The sequence below is a fragment of the Sciurus carolinensis genome, chromosome 5 (genome assembly GCF_902686445.1).
Source record: "Sciurus carolinensis chromosome 5, mSciCar1.2, whole genome shotgun sequence".
NCBI classification, from domain to species: domain Eukaryota; kingdom Metazoa; phylum Chordata; class Mammalia; order Rodentia; family Sciuridae; genus Sciurus; species Sciurus carolinensis.
Window position 1 is genome coordinate 150,770,467 of NC_062217.1, and position 20,762 is coordinate 150,791,228.

The window sequence follows — 20,762 nt, forward strand, 5'->3', positions numbered from 1 at the left end:
ATCCTAGGCCTGTAGGCACTTAGTAAATGTCTGTTACAGACCATAATTTTATTGCTGTTAGAGGCCCAAGCCCCTCATAGGAACAGTGAGAAACAGGTGCAGAAAGGCGGAGTTATCTATAAGTCGTAGGCTTCCTAAGTTGCAGAATTGATCCTTGCAAGCGTTGGAGACCAGACCTACCAGCTGTTCTCCCTGAGACCACAAGGTGGCGAAGCAGCACCAGCTTTGACCGATGCCAGCCAAGTGACTGGTTCAATTCCACGCACGCGTGCACCCCTTTGCTCCAGGAATCCTGGCTTCCCCATTCTTGAGGGGAGTGAATGGGACTGAAGCCCCAGAAGCCTGGACCTTCACCTCCTTCCTCTGCATCCGGATCTCCTTTAGACAATGGGGGAGGTTGAAGGGATGAGGGCTCAACGGCAACTTTGAATCATCAGACCTTTGACAGTCCGCGTACATTTATTTCATTTATCTTTGAAAACGGGGTAGAGGGAGTCTGGAGAAGGCGGGATGGACCAAGGGTGAGTTGGCCCGGGAGGGCTGGTCCCTATTCCAGGACTTAGTCCCGGGGTCGTGATCTGCATGTAGGGCCCAGTCCGCCCTTTAGAGCCGGGAGGGGGAAGGACCGATCCTGAGCTAGCCGCCTCTCAGCTGCCTATGAACCCCTCTCAGACACTGGGGCGGGGGCAAACCAGTCTAGAGGACCCCAGTGCGGGGAAGCTGTGAATTATTGACCCCACCCTAAGGGATGATCCACCCGCCCGCCGCTCATACGGGTCGTTCCACGGCGTACTGGCATGGACTAAGGTTGGCAGCCGGGGGTGGCCCGGGCACAGCGGGGTAGCTGAAAGAGGCGTGTTGTTTGGCTTTGAGCCGCAGGCTGGCCAGGCTCGAGTTACATGGGTCCCGATATACGTAGGGAGAAGAGGCGGCTGCAGCTGCGGCTGCGGCGGCCGAGGCGTAAGGACAGGACACTGCCCCGGAGGACACGGCGCCCGGAGCCAGCCCGGGAGGGGCCCCGCCCAGGCCCTGTAGGGCCCCGGGGCCTGGTACAGTGCCCGGGGCAGCAGCGGCTGAGGGCACCATGGAGGCGGCGATGGAGCTGGGTGGCGAGAAAACGGGCTGCGATGTCAGAGGCCCCACGTTGACTGAGTTGAAGGCGAACGGGAAGGTCTTGGCGGCGAGCGGCGGGGCGAGCGCCTTGGGTGGCCAGTTGCCATACGAGTAGCCGGGGTACACTTCCTCATAGGGCGGCACCAGACCCCCGAGCGGCGCTGCAAAGCCACCCTTGCACAGCTCTGCCTGCTGGCTGCGCTCGCGCTTCCTCCACTTGGCGCGCCGGTTCTTGAACCATACCTGCGGGTGTGGGATAAAAACTATTAGGCTCAGGGTGGGATGGCGCTGGGGGCCAGCTAAGTGGTTGGTAAGTGGGGCACCCAGACGGGGATTGAGGCCCCAGCCCGGGCCATGCGGAGGATACATGAAACCAGGTGGCTGGGGGCGAAGGGGGGGGGGGGCGGACAGGTTGAAAGCGCATAGGGCCAGGCGCCTGAGAACCGAAACCGTGAATGGAAGAACACCGTCAGCAGCCTCAGGGTCTGGGGGGACAGTAGGATGGATTAAAGAAGAGTCAGGAAAGAAACAAGAGATTGGTTGGGGACGAAGCAACACGCAGTCGCGAGAGATAGAAAGCCGTAAAAGCAGAGACTGAAGGTTGGAGCACAGGAGCAGGGAGGTGTCCCAACTCGGGGCATGGGGTGTCAGATGTTGGGCCCAAGATGGGGCAGGCAAGACTTCAGAACCACAAGCTGCAGGGGATACAAGAGGAGGGAGGCCCGGGTGGGAGAGGGTTAAGGGTCAGGAAGGCAGTACCCGCACGCGGGCCTCGGTGAGGTTGGTCCACACTGCGATCTCTTCGCGTGTGCTCATGTCAGGGTAGCGGTTCCTCTGGAAGGTCGCTTCCAGCTCCTGCAGTTGCTGGCTGGTGAAGTGCGTGCGCTGCCGTCGCTGCTTCTTCTTCAGTGAGCCATCCTCGGGGGAGCCACTGGGGAGCGAGACAGAGGCCTTCTCCGAGTCTGGAGATGGCGGGGGAGAGTAAGGTCACAAGGAGTCCAGGCCTGAGTGGATTCTCAGGTCTTGGAACCTCCTCAACCGCCAGCTTGCTTCCACCCAGGCGACCACGCCTTGTCACACCCGATTAGGGGCTGAGTTGTTACGTCCTCCATCCCCAGAAGGGGGCGTGCTCACCGCTGTGCTCTTGGCCCTTGCAGCCGTGCTCTGGGAGCTGAGGGTGGGGAGTGCCGGCGTCTGACAGCGACAGGGCAGGGCTCCGGGCCTCCGCTTCGCTGAGCAGCCCGAACTCCATGGAGCCAGGGCTCTGTAGAGAAGACACACATCAAGTTAATGGGAATAAAATCACGGGATTAGCCGGTTCCTTGCAGGGTTCCCCACAAATTTCCTGGCCCTTTCTCGGTCACTGACAAAGAGCCACCCCTGACTTGGGTGCCTAGGATAAAGCAGGGAAACAGGACCCAAAGAGAAGAGTGTATACTGAGAGGTTTTATGCACACATACACATTATACTTTGTTAACTGCTGAGCACATACAACTGTGCCTGGTGCACATTTGGTGTTTGATATTTATATTCAAAATGCAATGCATGTTGTGACACACCACTTCCCCTATTCTGCATCCTCCAAAGGTCACTTCCTAACTGTTCCATATCTCCATATGGTCATATGGGTCCCTCAGCCATCCACACTAGGGCACAACCTGAACCTCTGTTATTCACCTTCCTTAGGACAGATGTTATTCTGAACCAGGTCTGATATTTCATCCATAAGAATAATCACTGCTATCATTTATGGGTACTTAACTGTCCCTCCCCTCACAAGAATACATCAAGATTAAGTAGTTAATACAGGTCAAGTATCCCTTATCCGGAATGCTTGGGAACAGAGGTGTTTCAGATTTCACAGTTTTGTTTTTTTGACTTTGGAATATTTGCTTAGCTTTATCAGTTTAACATATCCTTATCCAAAACTCAGAAATCTGAAATGTACCATAATTTTAGAGCACTCCAGATTTAAAACTTTTAGATTAGGGATGCCCACCCCCTGTCATCCTGATTCCGGATGAGGAAACTGAAACTTGAAGTAACTTAAGGTCAAAGAGCTTGTAAGCAGTGGAACTAGAATCTGAACCAGGTCTTTGGGACTCCTGAACTAACACTTTTTCTTCATTTGCTTTTTAAAATTGTGTTCTTTGGAGCCCTCGGGAATTCAGCTAGAACTCCATCCTGGCCGTGCTTGAGTCAGCTTCAACTGGGGAAGCTCTGCCTTTGTTTCATTTATAATTTCTGAAGAGATTTAATTTGAACAAAGGATTCCAAGATCAAAAATGAGTTTGGAGGGGCTGGGGAGATAGCTCAGTCGGTAGAGTGCTTGCCTTGTAAGCACAAGGTCCTGGGTTCGATCCCCAGCACCACCCCCCAAAAAAAAATGAGTTTGGAAACAACAGGACACTTGTGCCGTGTCTGCTCTTTTACATGCTCAAACACATCTCACATAGCACCAATCATATCTCTATCTCATGCTTGGCTTTTACTAAGCCCACTCCAAGTAGTAGACATGGTTTCTTTAAGTCTCCTTCCTGTTGGCATTTCCTATCCTAAATCTAGCCTGACATTGCCCAGGAAGCTGTCTCTTTAGGTTTCCCTTGCAGGGTCCCTTTCTTGCGAGTTTTCCTTGGGACCCTTATAGTGGGAAAGGGGTACTAGTGGGGCTCAAGACTCTGGATGCTTCTTTTTTTTTTTTTTTTTTTTTTTTTGGTGGTGCTGGGGATTGAACCCAGGGCCTTATGCTTGCAAGGCAAACACTCTACCAACTGAGCTATCTCCCCAGCCCATCTGGATGCTTCTTGGTCAGCGGAGAACAGAGGGAGACTAGGGATAGAAGGAAGGATGGAGTAGAGATCTGGGTGGGAGGGGCCTTTCTGTTCCCAACACCATTAACACCTTCACGGGGTGGCATTAATATGATGGATTAGTCCAGATTGAGAAGTGTGTCACTTGGTTCTGAATTTATTAGGAGCCTTTCTCAAGGAGGTGCAGATGGTTAGCAGCCTGTATTTGCACATGGTAATGCTCCTTCAACAAACTCCAAGATCGCAGCTGTGCCCCACCCAAGCTAGTGACAGAGGTCAAAGGAAGAGGTTGAGAAACAGTTCCTGTTCTTTCTACAGTCAGATGGGTTTAGACCTTGAAACTTTCACTGAGGCTGGAGAGGCAGAACAGAGGGAACCCAGGAAAGAAGAACAGAGTCAGGTCAGGAGTAGAGGCATGTTCAGCTCACTTCCCTTTCCAATTTTGAGGTCAGAAACCAGAGACCTGGAGCTGGAAAACTTGGACCCAACAGTTCTCCACTGGAAGGGAGATGCTCTTGGGAGGGATCTATGGCAATCTTGACCAGTAGCTTTTCCCAAATACCTGGGAAGATGAGAGAAAAAGGCTTAGAACTGAGAGCTGGAAAGTGGGGGGTGGGGTGGGGGGATTGTGCTCTGAAGTCTGTTCTTCCTTCAGAGCCAAGATGACCTTGAAATGCAAACATGTCCCTGGCTTTTCCAGGAGTTATGGAATAACAGGACTGGGAAAAAAGGGAAAGTGTGTTTTACCTATAGAAAAAACTAAGTTCCACCACTGCCATGTATCCTTCCAGTTTGCTTTGGCTCCAGACTTTTAGTTTTCCAAACTCCCCTGCCCCCCAGCATTCCATACCTTGGTCTTGATTTCATCCTCTATTTCAGCAGAGGGAGGCAGGGTGAGGAGGGATAAGGGCCAGAGTAAAAGATGAGGCTGAGAAAGCAGAGTTCAGGCTGTGTGTTCTCAGAGACAGACAGACACATGTGCAGACACACACAGGCCCCCACTCAGACATAATAAGCACTTGAACTTGGAGGGGGGGGGCGCACAACCCTCCCACACGTGCGCTCCCACATTCAGGAAGACAGATACACAAAGTCATACAGTCTCCTCTCTCTGTGACAGGGACAGCTGCCTGGACTGTTTTGGACCTAGTCATTACCCTTCCCCCTCCTCTCCCTGGCCCCTCTGAACCTCAGCTCTGAGTCCTAAGAGCTAAGGACTCTGTGTGGGGGAGGAGGAAGTCAAGGGGGCCAGGGAACATTTTACTTTCAGTGGTTGCTGGGAAAAGCCTGCTTGGTTGAGTGAGGAGAAGGCATGAGAATGTAGGAGCTAGGGGATGGGATGGTGATGGAGGACAGGAAGTTTCCAGGCCTCTCTTAAGAAGGTAATATGGTATAGGGCAAAGGAATTAGGTTTGGAGTTAAATGTCCTAAGTTCACATCCTTGCTCCCCAACATACTGTGTGTCCTTGGTCCATTACTTTACTTCTCTGGACATACTTCTTAATAATCCCTTCCCCACTGTCTTCAGTATTGTTACAAGGTTCAGATAATGTGTAAAAATGGATAGAAATAAAATTCTAACTGAGAATTTTTCTCTCATTTTTTGAACAAATATTTATTTAGCACCTTCCAGGAGCTAAACATTGAATTAGGCACTGAGGGTAGAGTGGGGACTAAGAGCTCACCTTTGCCCCTGCCTTCGCTTGCGTGGTTCACCTCCCCAGACTCTGTATCTTCCAGTGAAGAATTTCTCTGGTGAATAAAGGTGAGTATACTGCATTTCAGAGAGGGATGCAACACTGTCCTGAACATAGAGGGCCCAGACAATAATACAACAGCAAAACAGGCACAGTAACCCAAGCTGGAAGTCACTTTGAAGAGCAGGGACTTGGAAAGAATGAAATCTTCAGGCTCTTGAATGGGTTATTAGGAGAGAGGGGGGCCAAGGCTGAGAAGGGCCCTGACTGCGAAACTGCAGAGAGAAGAAAAGAACACTAAAGTCAGGTGGACAGTGGAGAGATGTAAGCTTCGGGGGCATAGCCTCCTGCTGCCTCATGTCTAGGTGCACTGGTCGAGCAAAGGCTGGAGGCACCAAACTATGATCTGAGCTGGAGATAGGTTGGTGCGGGATTAAGTTCCCCAAATTACTGGCAGTCAAGAAGCTGGGGATTTGGGACTGAGACGAGGAACATCGCCTCACTCAGTGGATAGGAAGGGACAAATAGTAGATGTGGAAGTTACAGGATTGGTTGATACTGGTAGGAAATACCAGGCAGGGCCAGAGAGAGTCAAGAGATAACAATGGTGGCAAGTCCTTCTCTGAGAAGAGGCTGTTTCTACCACCCCCAACCTTTCTGATACATACTCCTGGATGCATAGCCCAGGTTCCACTGGTATGATGGTGGCAAACCCAAACCTAGGGAGTGTGCTCTGATTCTGAAGTATAGGCTGAATTACAGGAAGTCTGTTGTAGGCTAACAAGAAGAAAATATCCAGGATACATTAAGGTGAAGAGCAAATCGCAGGCCAGGGAAGCCACAGTAGGGAGGCCAGAGTTTTCAAGAAACACAGTCTCATGGCAAAAAGGCATGGGGCCCCGCTGAAGTCCTGAAGCCAAAGAGGTCAACCAAGGTCTCAGTGAATGAGCCTGTGATAAACTGAAATAACAACACCTGAGGCAGGAGGTAGAACATGGAACTTAAATGGGAAAAAACCTTTCTTTTGCAGGGACTGAATGGAGAGGAGGATATAAGACTAGTGATGCTGTGGCTCAGCTCAGCCAGCAGCAAATTGGGGAACTTAATGGGGAATCATATTAAGTTGAGACTGAAGTGAGACCCTTAAGTAGATTTAGGCTTCCATTTCTTAGGGAAGCTGAGCATTCAGACTCTACTCAAATGGCAGCATATGGAGACACCTTGGTTCACAGCCCTAGGATGAAGCCTCAAGACTCAGATGGAGTCAGCAAGGATTTGATGTACTCATGTTATCAAGGGGTGAAAAGAGGATCAGAGAAATGGTCCTACACTCTTCTCAGGGTCCCTCCCTTTCTTCTTTCCCTCGGAAAGTGTTAGATCCTAAGAGGGATCCCCAAGAGTGGTAAGGCACAAATTCTAAATTGCCTACAATCTAGGGAGGCAAACTGTGCATAGAAAAATGGAGTGCACAATTCTTACTCTTACACTGTAGGAGATCAGAAAGGTGAAGCCCCCATAAGGTGGAATCAAGTATCAGAGGCTCAGAGAATATAGTGAGATCTGGGCACTTTGGTGCACATCTGTAATCCTGGCAGCTCACAAGACTGAGGCAGGAGGATTGCAAGTTCAAAGCCAGCCTCAGCAACTTAGTGAGGCCCTAAGAAACTTAGTGAGACCCTGTCTCAAAATAAAAATTAAAAAGGGCTGGGGATGTGGTTCAGTAGTTAAGTGCCCTTGGGTTCAATCCCTGGTACCAAAAATAAAATAAAATAAATATAAAAAATGATCAAGTGAGAGTTGAGGCAGAGAAGGGTCAGGGCCTTCTAAAGAATACAGCAATGTCAGGAATAAGCTGGTAGATTCAGAGGACAACAGGAAACTTTGCTTGGTCAGAGTCTCAGTGTAGGCACTGAAAGATCTGCAGAGAAAAACTGTTCAGGTTGAGGGGTCCTCTGAAGAGAGACAGGGAGTGCTGATTCATATTTGGTTCTACAGATTGAATCTAGGGGTGCTTTACCACTGAACTACATCTCCAGTCCTTTTTTTCCTTTTTTGAGACAGGGCCTTGCTAAGTTGCTGAGGCTAGCCTTGAACTTCCCATTCTCCTGCCTCAGTCTCCGAGAGGCTGGGATTACTGGCATGTGCGACCGTGCCTAACTGCTGTTTCATAGTTTATATAGTCTAGACTACAGTATTTCTAACTTTTCCATCAAAAAGTTCCTAAGACTAGTAAAAGAAAACTAGAAGCATGACTGAAATGACTATTACGTGTAAGAAATTTCTTTGCAATCTAACTTGATTTTAAAAATTCAAGCAAATTTTGAGTTCTATTTCATATTTTAGCCATGTCAACTTTAATATAAAAGTAAAGGACATATATCCTCAGTCTTTAAAAAAATTTTTTTTTGTAATTGTAGATGGACAGCATGCCTCTATTTTGCTTGTTTATTTTTATGTGGTACTAAGGACTGAACCCAGTGCCTCACACATGGAGCTATAGCCCCAGCCCTATATCCTCAGTCTTTAAGTAATATAACCACACCAGGAAGATGGGCCGTGTTCATCCTACTGGGCCATGCCCCTCCCACTCCTGTACTGCTGCCCCCCACCCCAGTAGCATTGCTCTAACCTTTGGGAATCTCTTAAGGCTTGTAGGTAGGGAAGTGACATAAAAATCAGCATCTTTGTGACCCTTATTTGGCAATGATGATCAGAATGAATGGGGCGGGGGAGAGATAGGAAAGCAGAAACTACAAACCGGGAGGTGTAAAGAAGGCCCTGGGGAAGGAAAATGGGAAAGGAGAGAGTTTTGCAAACCATTTCATTCTGTCTTTATATAGCTCTCGTTCACTCCATTATCTTCTTTTCTTTTTCTCCCATCACTCTTATCATGAGTCCCTGTTGATGACCATGGACACTCCAACAACCCCAAAGCTCAGAACCTAATGGTTCCTTTAGGTTAACTACCATCTCCCCATATTCTGACAGGATCATCGAAAGTGAATAGAGAAGAAAAGAGTCCACCTGGCACCATCCCTCTTTCACCATAACTCAGCTCCAATCTGTAACCCTTGCCTTCCCTTCCTGGATCTCGGTCCTGGATCCATATTCATAATCTTGAGTAGGAGGTGGGCAGAAATAATCAGATTAAAATATTTGACCTGATAGAGAAACTAAACATTTGGGGAGCTTCTCAGGATGTTAGAGAGGGGCAGGATAATGATTGGTATCTAAAGCTTGGGGGAGGTGACATATTCATCTTTAAGGACCTTCCTGTGACTGAATCAGGGATGTGATGGGGCTTCTCTAACAATCAAGAGTCCACCCTTCCAAACAAAGATTCTGCAATTTATAGGGGACCTGCAGATTGGGCAGAATAATAGCAGTAAGGCTTCTTCTGGTGCTTCTCCATTTGCAAAGGACTTTCCTCCACATGATTTCATTTAACTCTCACAACCACCCCACATGGCAGGAATGCCTGTCCCAGCTTTATCTCCAAGGGCAGGCAGTCATCCATGGTTACATAGAAAGAAGAGATTCAACCCCAGTTCCGCTCTCTGCATGCATCATCCCCTCCACCCTGCAGTCTTTTGTAACATGCACTGACTCTCCCAAGCCGTGAAGCACTCCATTTCTACTTCCTGCCTCTACCACCTCTCTGGAAATGAACTCTGGAAGTTGCATGCCCACTGTGTGCTAGGGGCTGGGGATCCAGTTCAGCTGGTAAAGTGCTTGCCTAGCATGTACAAGGCCCTGGGTTCAAGCCCCAGAACTACTGCGAAAAAAAGTTTTCTACTCATCCTAAGCTTGCATCATTCCAGTTCTAAGAAGTTCTAAGAAGACCCCCTCATCTTCAGTTTCAGGATTTAGGGAGTAAACAAGTCCTCTACTTATCTCGGTGTTTCATTATGTTGTAGATTTCCATCCTGTCTCACCTCCCAGAGGCCTCAACTTTGAAATTTTCTCTCTCTAGCAACCCTTGTCTCCCCATTCTGCCAAACATCTTCTGAACCTTAACATTCTCCCTAAGGGCCAGAGTCCAGATATGCACTCAGCTACATGGTTGTATGCAAGACTGGGAGAAGATTCTGTCTTTTGTTTCCCATCGTCTTTGTTATAATGCCTTCTCTTTTTGGCTTTTTTGCCAAAATCAGAAATTTGGAGGTCTTCATGAAATCATGTGTAGTGCCATCCCTATTCCTTTCCTGACTCAGAACCCTTCATTTCAGCTAGTTATAATTTCAGTGAGTTTTCAAAAGCAATAATAGGAGCACAAGTCCCTAAAAAAGTATATCAGGATGTGATAATGGCGATTAGTGTATGACTCCATATTTATTAAAAGAGAGCAAGGGACAAAAAAGGGTTGAGAGACAAAGTGCTAGCTGGTTTCTAAGCAAACTTAAGAACTGAGGAGTGCTAAACAAAAAGACTTGCACTTGTCCTTATGAAAACACAGTCCCCAGCTGGATTGCCTTCCTTATTCAATAGATTCGGAGAGTTCTCTCTACTCTGTCCTTTCTAGCTTAACTGGACTCTGATTAGAGCCAAGGTCATTTTATAGGAGTCAGGGCCCACTCTCATCCACAGGGAAAACAAACAGGGCAGTTGAGATTCCTTCCCAACCGGACTTACAGGCATATATGGGCCCCATGCTGGACCAGAGTCTGGATTCTATGTTTCCTTCTCACTTTCTCTCAGCCACCAAATTGGTATTAGGACTGGTGGGGCTGAAGAAGAAAAAGAATAACAGGACCATAGAGTTTAATCTGTTAAGGGATTGCAGCTTTCCCTTCCGGCATGGGTTTCTGCATCCTTGCAGAGAAGGACTCTTGAGATGGCTAATACCCAGGCAAGGAGTCTGGGGGTGTGTGGTCAGCTGTATTGGAATTAGGGGTTGACTCTGAGTTTGTTAGGAAATTGGACTGTTAGAGCTTGTGCTGGGCTCCTCACTGTGCTCCTATTGCTCTTGTGGCTCATTCTTTGTTTTTCTGGTCTGGATTCACTAGCAGTTCCATTATCAGCTATCTCTTCTCAAATTTGAATTCTGGAAGTCCAGGGTGATGCTCTGATCTATTCTGAGATGGAGGGAGGATGCCTCCCAGTTTCACCCTGTCCCAAGGTCAGGCTGCATGCATCCTTTACTCTCTCTGATCCAGGCCCCACTGCCTGGAGGAGCAGAAACAAGTTTGCAAAGTGTAAGCTGGGATTTCAGGTAACCCACCACTGCCGACTCCATCGCACACGTAGCAGCTGGGCAGGCGCTGCCGAGTAGATGGACATGCCACCCGGCCAGGGACATTCTGTCCACCACTGTCCGACAGAGCGCCTGCTCCGGAGAGACCCACTTTGCCATCCTGGACATTCTGTTCGCTTTGAGCTCCACGCGCCACGGACATTCCGTCCGATTCTGAGGAGGCGCGGGGTCTAGGCCCATCTAGACCCCGACACCCCAAGCTCGACCCTCCACTCCTGCCCCTTGATTACTAGGGCTTCCAGCCTCGGTCCTGCGGCTCTAAGAACCGCCACCTGACCCAGTTCCTACCGCGCTCTCATAACACGACTCCTATTCCAACTGCGGAGCAGCTGGGAAGAGAAGTGTGTGCGACCAGGCGCACCCCTGTTCCCAGTCCCTAGAGTCTGCCTGAGCCTGGGCTGAGGGGTGTATGTAGGGCTCCGCCAACTGCCCGCAGGTTGTGCGGCCGCGGGCGGCTTCTCAACTGGCTAGGGCCTCTGCAACCCCTTTCACTCTCAGGCGATCTGCCCTGTGCTCCCGGATTCCAGGGAGCTTCTGGGAATGGTTTCGATTCCCTCCTCCTTGCTTCGCGGAGCCCCTGTCCTGGCTTCATGTCTCCGGCTTCACACCGGATCCCCTGAGTCTACCCCTGCAGTTCCCCTGGTCCTTACTCTGAGTTTTCCTATTCCCAAATCCTGGAACCTGTTCTGCACTATTCCCTCCCAGTCCCGACCTGTTCCCCAGGTACTGGAGTTCTACCGCCCAGGTCCCATTTCAGGGGTCCCGGGATCCGCCAAGGCCCCTTAAGCTGCTGTCCCCCATATGGTCAAGAACTCACAGTACGTCCCGCAGCAGGAAGACTCGGGATAGCGGCGGCGGCGGTAACGGTCTGGAGGGCAGGCAGGGGCCAGGGGCCAGGCACCCGGGCGGGGTGGGGGCCGCCCCCTGCTCCGGGGCGGCCGCTTGGCTCTGGCGCTCCCAGACTCGCGGAGGGAGAGTGAGCCTCACCGCAGACTGCCACCCCCCGCCAAAGCCCATTCACTTTATTGCAGCATAGGGCGCCCCCAGCCCGCGGCGGCGAACTGTGCGCCTCCGGACCCGCCCCTTTCCAGCTGCGCCGCCCGGGCTCCACCCTTTCCAGCTGTGAATCTTCAGGCCCCGCCTTTGAGGGAGGGGTCCGTTCGGCGGGCCGCCAAGAACCCCACCCCTCGACCAATCAGAAGAGCGACCCAACAACTAGGCCACGCCCCTCCCACGTGGCCGAGACCCATTCCGGCTAGCATGCTTTTGCCGAGAACCTTGCGGGCTAAAGTAGAGGGGTCCGCCTACCCCGGGAAGCTAACCCTCGGCGCGATAGGCCCCACCGCTATCTGGAGCAAAGTGGAATAGTGCTGGGGGAGAGGGCTACTGGGGTGCCAGGTGGAAAGGCGCACGAGGCCGTTTGGTCTCAGCGCTTAGACTTCTCTGCTGCTCAAGTTTCGCCGATTTTCTCCACTTGTTGCTGTCCGTCTCTCCGCCCTTTTGTCTCTGTTCCAGTCCTCCCACGTCTCGCTTATCTTTCCTCTTCTCTACCGCTTCGTTCCTGTTGTTAGACCTTTCCTTCCTCCTCTGTCACTTGGAAAGTCTAACTTCTTTCTCTGTGACTTTTCTTCACATCTTCTCTCTTCTCAGCTATCGGCTCCGCTCGCCCCGTTTTTTAATTTCCTGTTCTCCAAGGAAGGTGACTTCATGGAAAACGGAGGGTTTGGAATGAGACAAACCAAAGTGTTTTCCAACCCTACCACTAACAGTACCCTCGTGGAGTTGCATTGGACAAGTAACTTAACTATTATTGCTTCCCTAAAATTAAAGGGGGCTCCTGTTGGCTCTTTGGGCTTGTGTTGGGTATTCTTCTAATGCATGGACCATTCGCCTCTCTCGTTGCACTTTAGGTTTGCTGTTGCTGTGCTTTCCCAGCTTTTGGAGGACTGGTGTCCCCATGGTGGTACCAGATTCAGTCTTGGGCACAAGGTGTGGCCTTGGTACTTGCTGGTTAGGAATTTGGGTGTCCAAGGAATATGTGAAGTTAGGCTGGCTTGCTTGTGTGCCTTAAGACTGGGACCAGTCCACACAATATGCTCCTAAGGCAAACATGACCAACCTTCAGTGGCTCCTGATTGTCCTCAGGATAAAAATCAAGCTCCATAGTCTGACAGTATATAATACACTTTATAATACACTTTAGGTCCTCACCTTGTCTTTTTTTCTTTTTTCTTTCTCCCCTCCCCCACCCCAGGGTCACTTAAGCCACATCCCCAGTCCTTTTTTATAGGACTTATCTTTAGAGATAGTATCTCGCTGAATTGCTTAGGACCTTGCTAAGTCACTGAGGCTGGCTTTGAACTTGTGATCCTCTTGCCTCAGCTTCAGGAGCCCCTGGGATTAGAGGTGTGAGCCAGCGTACCTGACTGACCTTGTCTTTATTTCCAATCTCCAAGTGGTTTCCTGCATGTCCTGGCCTTTTCTGACAGTAACTTGTCCCTACCTTGCCAACTTTTTTCATTCTAAGCTCCCCTCTGGGAAGCTTTTTTCTGTCTCTTGCTCCCATGACCTTCCTTGTGCATACACTGTTACCTCCACCCACCATATTGAAGGGATTAGTTTATGTGTTGTCCCCTATAAGACAGATTTAGGAAAGCAAGATCTGTGTCTTTTTCATCCTTCTGTTTCCAGGCACAATGTAGAAACTCAATAAACATGTCATACTGAAATCTAAGAGGAAGATGTCTTACCTGAATAGTTAGGAGGGGCTAGGGAATTGTCATCTCTCTCTTCCCCATCTTTAATGCACAATCACATGTTTTATTGATAATGAATTTCTGGAGGTATGTGGAAGTAGAGATGGGACAGTAAGGAATTTGGGCTACTTAGAGAATTTTCAAATTGGTTCTCTAAGACCTCTCAGTCTGAGACAGGTACAGGAAGCCAGCTTCCAGTTTTCAAAAGAAGAGAAAAGTAACTCAAAAGAAAGAGGTGCTGGGGAGGTGTATCCTCTTTCCCTGACTCATTTTGAGTGAGGAAGGCAAGATCTTGAACTGGTCTCAGAGATCAGAATCCTAATGCAGGGAGCTGTTGAGGGATTCTTTAGGTGAGATGTCAGGTACGCGGGGTTCTTCAAATTGGAAGATCATAATACATAGATAGTATTTGAATGCCTGGTTTTGAGGCCACATTCCTATAGAGTTAGGTATAGAGCTTCCCTGAACTTGAATTATCTATAAGTGGGAGGTAGTGTGGAGAGAGTTGGCATCTTATTTTCACTGCCTTCCAGAAGCCTCTCCAAGTCTTCAGGAACACCTAGGTTCTATTCAGCAATAGATAGGAATAGGAATTCCACCATTCAATCTGCAAGAAGAAAACCCATTCTCTGTTCTCTTCCCACCCTCACTCACTTCTGGACAATTCTAAATATTTTAGCAACCTCTGTCATCTTTTATGGAGGGGATGAGGCAGCTAGCCATGGCAGCAGAGTGGAAAAATGGATGGACACCCAGTCCTCAGCCCTCTTAGCATTTCCAAGGCAAAGAGGAAAGGTAAACCTGTCAATGGTGATGCGGACTAAACTGTGTGTTTAGCTTTCTACCCTGGTTGGTGAGGTGTGTCCAATGTGATATGACAGAGCTGAAAGTTACAGTCAGACTAAAGCATAAGAGGTAGCAAGGAGCAGTGAAAAAGAGCTAGACTAGTGGGGGTGGTGAAGATACCTGGATTTGTCTCTCTTCTCTGCCATTAACCAGCTATGTGAATATGGGGCTAGCTTTCCACTTTGGGACTTAGTTTCCTGCTCTGTAAAATAAGGAGCTATCCAAGGTTTCTGCCATCTCGTATTTTCTCTTTTTCTGGATGCTAAGTATGGGGCAGAAGACGCAGAAAGAGAGTTGGGACGGGACAGCCACCTATGAGAAGTCAAAACGAGCCGGCAGACGGGGAAGGTTGCGGGGGAGGGGGGCCCTGTGTGGAATAGGTCGCCGAACTGGTCTTAGGATGAAGGGGCCACAGACTGCCTCGAGAAAGAATGATCACTCAAGGAGGATAGTATTGGCTCAGAAGACTTTCTTAGGATGCAGCCGAGGGAGCAAGGAGTGCCCGCTCAAGCTCTCAAAACGGGCCCCGCCTCCTTTCCAGCAAATCGTAACCTTCCTCCCCATAATGCCAAGCGGCCACTGCCAAACTGCGCACTGCAACCGAACTCTACCTAACTCCACCTCTCCAACCGCTCGGAGCAATTCCCTATTTTTACTGGCTTTTGTAATTGTCACTCAGAGAATTCTCGTATCCGTTGGTTGTCCCTTACCAACCCTTTTCTTTCCTTTATAATCTCGCCTCTTTAGGCACTACCCGCCTCCTGGAGCCAGTTTCTTTTCTTCGATTGGATAACTGGAACGCCACTTCTTACTGTGCCAAGCTATGATTGGCTATAAACGGCAGGGCTCTCGCAGTTACCAGGCAGCGGGCTAGACTGAGGCTAGTTACCACGTCAGTGAGCTGACAGGGAAGGTAGCCGGCTCCTCCGCTCGTCCCGGCCTACTTGTTCTGGCCAACTGTGCGGTCCCACCTTGACTTCAACCTTAACTTCCCCAGAAAACAGGCGCCCTCCCTTCTACCACCTGCCACCCGAGTCGGGAGAGCCGCTGGGAGCGACGCCTCCGGGGCCCAGGCTGGACATGAGCTGCCGCTGCCGGTCCTGGGACTAGGCCCCGCCATTTTGGATCCGCTGACAGGTCAGCAAAGTCTCTTCTTAGAGCTCCAGCGTTATGAAGGCCGCCCTGACAACGCGTTAGGGAATAAGGGAGAAGAGTCCTTAAATTGGACGCGCGGGGGTGGATTAAGGACTCAGGGCTCAGGAATTAAACGAGTGAGGGATTGTTGTGGGAGGGAATTGGGAGGCGTGCAGGGGGCAAAGGTCAGGCCTCTACTGCAGGAGGTGAGATTTCAGTTCTGAATTGTTGATCTCTGTGGGTTCTTCAGTTCTTCTTCCTGTTTTCCCAGGCTTAATGTAGCCATCAGCTCCTCTCTTCCAGGGCTTTCTGCATCCTAAAGAGTTCAGTCCTCAAAAGCTGAAAGTAAAAGCTAAGGAGCATTGTTAAATAAGAGTTGGTTTTTCGGACCTTGGATATAAGCCTCTCTGGATTTTGTAGAGTTTCAACGTCTATGTGATTACTTCGTCAGTGCAAGAGAATTGCTTCATTAATCCTGAATGATGAACCAGTGCGACCCAGACTCAGGTAGTCAGAAGAGTTGAGGCAAGCAGCCTGGAGAATTGGGCTTTATCTCCTGTAGGGCAACTCTGCCACCACTCTGAGTCTGTACGTAAACACTGGACTTCTGGGCCTGGGTCTTCCTTTATACAACATTTTACAGGCATTCTCTTCTGGTATGTGTTTTGGGTTGACATTTTCCCCAGGTCTTCTCTTCATTTGGCCTAAGGGGTTAAGATTTAATCACAAGAAAGTCATTCTGACCCATTTAATTGAGAGCAGAGAGGAATTTGAATACTGGTAAAATTTGATATTGTTGTCTTATTATTTCTGTTGGACAAAGAGTCATGAGAAATGTTTGACCACTTTGGTAGAGTCAGGACAGCTGTGAATGATGGGGCATAACCCCAAAGAGTGTAGTTTATGGTACAGTGATGACCTTTGATAAACTGCTGTGTTGTAAAGCTGTAAAAGTTCACCAAAGGTAAAGAGTACCTTTACAGATGAGGGACAGTGTGGATAATATTTCTTAATGTACAAAATAGAAATTTGTATGCCTTTATATCAGGTATATAAGGCAGTATTTTAGGTCCTGTGAAAGATAAAGATGGAAAGATCTGCTTTGGGATGCTCATTTATCCAATTAAAAGTAGAAGCGTATATGTGCAACACCTCAGCTAGGATCAGCCTAATGCCTTTCAGCAGGTCATGGGCACTTGACTGTTATCTGTATCTGTGATTAGTTTGATTAAAGGCATCAAACTAATCAGGCTGTGATCAGGCTTTGTGGCCTAGTTCTGTCCCTGGCAGACAGGAACACTGCACTTTTGCATGGTGAGGTAGTATCAAGGAGGTTGGTAAGGATATTGTCTAGGATGATAAAGTAATTGAACTCAGTTTCTCCTACCTAATTCCCTTTGCCCTCCTGAAGTGTGTGTGTGTTGGGGAAAGAAGGAATAGTATTTAGAGTTTACATTTATTGATTTGAAAATAAGTGGGATGGAAATAGTACAAAGAACTATTTACATTTTCACTTGCTGATCAAAGTTGTAGAATATCCAAAAAAAGTAGTTGAAAATGGCAAATGAAATGACATAGTCAGTCCAGGAAGTGCCCAGGTTTGATGAGCCTGCTTTACTTATCTGGGCCCTACTGAGTTATATACTTTGCATAATAGGCAATCTGGTCTCTGGGTAGTGTGATCAATTCATCGTCTTTTCAGTTGGGCCTGAGGGTAACTCTAGAGGTGTCAAAGTTTTTCTTTTTCTTTCTTTAAAAAGTCATTTTCAGGGCTGGGGTGTAGCTCAGTGGTAGAACATCTGCCTAACCTGTACAGGGCCCTGAGTTCAGTCCATATCACTGAAGAAAATAACAGGGATTTTCTAGATTGAATACTTTTCTATAGAGAAATAATTTCCACGCACCCATGAATAAGAAAATTTGCCTTTCATTCAACACTTGTATTTGAGCTTCTTTTTCTTTTTCTTTTTGGGTGCAGTACTGGGGATTGAACCCAGGCTTGCACTTCATAGGCGAGCCTCCTATTTCTTTCTTTCTTTAAAAAAAATTTTTTTTAGCTGTAGATGGACACAGTGCCTTTATTTTAGTTCTTTTTATGTGGTGCTGAGAATTGAACCCAGTGCCTCACACATGCTAGGCAAGCACCCTACCACTAAGCTACAATTGCAGCCCTCAAGTTTCTTTTTAATGGTGGCTATAGACAGACAATACACTACAGTTTTATAGTCTTGACAGTTGGCACTGTGGAACTCAGGTTGTAAACACATCAGTAGCTGGGCATCAGTCCTAGTTTTTGCTTATGTTTGTCAAGAGTTCCACTATTTTACTTTCCTGTGTTCTAGAAGTCAGGATGACAGACACTTCTAAATAATAACCTCACTGATAGAGCGAGTACCTTAGACTGGCTACTGTGGGCAGCTTGTGAGGAAGAAGACACAGCCCCTGCTTTTGAGGAGACACAGGGTAATCACTGGAAAGATCATGCTAGCCTTCATATTCCACTTCTAATTGATTGGTCATTCTCTATCCCTGTGGTTCGGTATGACTGATTAGAATGTTTCTGTTGGGCTCCTGGAGGGGTTGAGTTGAAAGAAGAAAATATTTATTTACCTTCACCTGGAAGAGCTATATAAATGTGATAGGCTGCTTTTATTATTCCTCTTTTATCTTTTTTTATATTTTGTTTTTCTTTTATATTGTTCCTCTTTTTCTTTATTTCAGTATTGTCAACTACACTCGTTTAATTAAATGGAAATATAATAGTATGCTACTTTGGAGTGGTAGCGGAAGTAATCATGGAAGTGATGATTTTTCCCAAAAGTATTGGAAGTGATCATAGTAACAATAGTGGTATAGTTAAGGTAGTATGATGAAAGATCATATATACAGGTTATAAATCCAAAGGCACAAGTCTCAGGCAGATGATGTAAGTAAGTAAAGTTAGGTGGGAATGTGTTAGGATGTAGTGGAGACTTTAGTATACTAGAGAATTCATGCTCTTATTTAAAGAAAGCATCTGCTATTTATTCATTTAAATAAGTAGTGTGACCAATCTTCCTATTTTTCAGGGGAAGCTGGGAATCCTGATCATTGTGTTTTCTAATTGTTAGCAACTGGTTACAAATGTTAAAAACCTTCAGTATAAACAAAATATGTCTGTGGACTAGTTTCTACCCAGTGACCACTGGATGATGACCTGTGATAAAGAAGATGGGCAGACTTTATAAGACTTAAGTCACTACAGTTCTCTATGCATAATCATATCATAGCAAATAACTTATTCTTTGTCCTTCTCTACCACCTGTCACTCTTGAGTGTTTAAACAATGAGTGAGAAGCTTTATTACATTTTTCATGTCCAGGCTGGTAAAAGGGATAGCTTTTGACATATCAGTGGCTTACATTGCATGTAGTTCTGGAGATAGTCTGAGAGAGAGAGAGAGAGAGAGAGAGAGAGAGGGAAATGACATAGCAAAGCTGAAGTACACTGTTCACCTGATTAACAGGTTTGGGAGGATTTTCCAGTTGTGCCTTGTCATGGCACCAGCTTTTTTCCTCGTTTGACTCTCTTACCTCTACCCTTTGAGTAAATTTCTTGAGCCCAGTAAATTGTTTACTAATTAGTAATTCTTAGACACTCTCAATAATGCACAAAACTATTGAGTATTTTTTGGTCACTCAATGTTATAAGTTCTTCATCTTTAGTGCTTCTCTGGACCATTCAAGGATTGAGTGAAAAAATTTTTTTTTCATACTGGGGATTGAACTCAGAGGATCTTAACCATTGAGCCACACCCCCAGACCTTTTTTATATTTTATTTAGAGATGGATTTCGCTGAGTTGCTTAGGGCCTCACTAAGGTATAGCCTCCTGAGCTGCTAGGATTACAGGTGTGTGCCACCACACCCTGCAAGATTGAGTGAATTTAAACCTTGGAAGGGCCTATTGAAGACCAATCAGCTCCCTGGTTCCATCCACTCTCAGAAAATCCATCAGAGCAACTCTCTGCAGCTCTGTACTAGATACCAAAGAATTATGAAAAGGAAAAAAATCTTGGGTCTTTACCTTTGGAGAATCTATTTGCTAATTGGATAAGGACGACTTTTAAGAGTGACTTGGAAAAAAAAAAAGGTGTACTAATAACAACCTATTTAGAATGAAAGAAAATAAGACACATGTACACATAATATGAAGAATTGTCAGTTACATAAAGAATTATATATTTCACAGAATATATGTTAATATTCAAATAATATTTCAGGAGATAACAAGAAGATGTGAAAATAGAAGCGTAATTTGGTTGGTGGATATATAGTTTTGTTTTGTTTTTTTTTTTTTTGTCTGTAGGTTGGCCTGTGTGGAAGGTTGTAACTTCTTTGTAGAGAAACACGTAGGAGATACAGAAAGGTTGTCTGCCTAGCTCAGAGTTGTTGTTTTCTATGAAATCATTGTTCTCACTACACCACTGTTGACTGGTCAGTCTTGATGTTAATTCATTTGTGCACTCAATATTTATTAATCATTTTTCTTAGTATGTTTTCAGGTATTGGGAATAAAGAGCGAATGAATCATGGTTTCTTCCCCTGAGATGTTCATATTTTTATGGTAGAGATAGGTTAAATAAATAAATAAAAATCAGTCTAAGATGTGTTTAAATAGAGGTATGTACGAAGTCTTATGGGTTGACAGAAAAGGGGTGCTGATACTGTCTGGGAAAAGGAGTTAGCTAAGGAAGATGTCACAGAGCAAGCATTATCATAAAAATATAACATTTATTAGGTTTTTAATATCTCAGGTTCTGTGCTAGGCACTTTACAGACTATTATTATTATTATTATTATTATTATTTTTGCAGTGCTGGGGATCAAACCCAGGGCCCTGTGCTTGCAAGGCAAGCACTTTACCAACTGAGCTATCTCCCCAGCCCCAGACTTATTATTTACACCTCACTGCAAACTGATGAAGAGGTATTACACAATGTAGAACTATAAACTGAGATTAGAGAGGTTAAGAAACTTAGCTCAGGAGGTATATCTCATCAGTAGCTTGGGGGAGGCCCTGGATTCAATCCCCACCTCTCAAAAAAAAAAAAAAGAAACAAATAAACTTGTCTAAGATCATAATATAGGTAATCATAGTCAGGACTAGAACT

At 47.0% G+C, this 20,762-nt stretch overlaps 2 protein-coding genes across 3 annotated transcripts in view; one reads left to right on the top strand and one right to left on the bottom strand.

Moving 5' to 3' along the window:
• Nucleotides 1-56: 56 nt before the first annotated feature.
• Pitx3 (paired like homeodomain 3) lies at nt 57-11,820 on the bottom strand. Of its 2 annotated transcripts, none has more exons than XM_047553811.1 (4): nt 11,693-11,820; nt 2,248-2,377; nt 1,873-2,075; nt 57-1,356 (listed from the first exon to the last, which is right to left on the bottom strand). In XM_047553811.1, the coding sequence occupies exons 2-4, from the start codon at nt 2,363-2,365 to the stop codon at nt 769-771; spliced, it is 909 nt and encodes a 302-aa protein (XP_047409767.1). In that variant the 5' UTR covers nt 2,366-2,377; nt 11,693-11,820; the 3' UTR covers nt 57-768. The 2 variants fall into 2 exon arrangements, with proteins under 2 accessions (XP_047409767.1, XP_047409768.1); XM_047553812.1 differs by lacking the exon at nt 11,693-11,820 and adding an exon at nt 5,610-5,709.
• A 3,554-nt stretch (nt 11,821-15,374) lies between these two features.
• Nucleotides 15,375-20,762, top strand: part of Gbf1 (golgi brefeldin A resistant guanine nucleotide exchange factor 1) — a 118,736-nt gene continuing 113,348 nt past the window's right edge. The window contains 1 exon segment of the mRNA XM_047554061.1: nt 15,375-15,614. The gene's annotated coding sequence lies outside the window, so the exon portion shown is untranslated.

Excerpts from the sequence above, each read along its gene's own strand:
- Pitx3 (XM_047553811.1), bottom strand. The coding sequence starts at position 2,365 with ATGGAGTTCGGGCTGCTCAGCGAAGCGGAGGCCCGGAGCCCTGCCCTG. Across the intron at positions 2,076-2,247 it reads CAAGGGCCAAGAGCACAGCG|ACTCGGAGAAGGCCTCTGTC; the intron begins GTGAGCACGCCC and ends CGCCATCTCCAG. Across the intron at positions 1,357-1,872 it reads TCACCGAGGCCCGCGTGCGG|GTATGGTTCAAGAACCGGCG; the intron begins GTACTGCCTTCC and ends CCACACCCGCAG.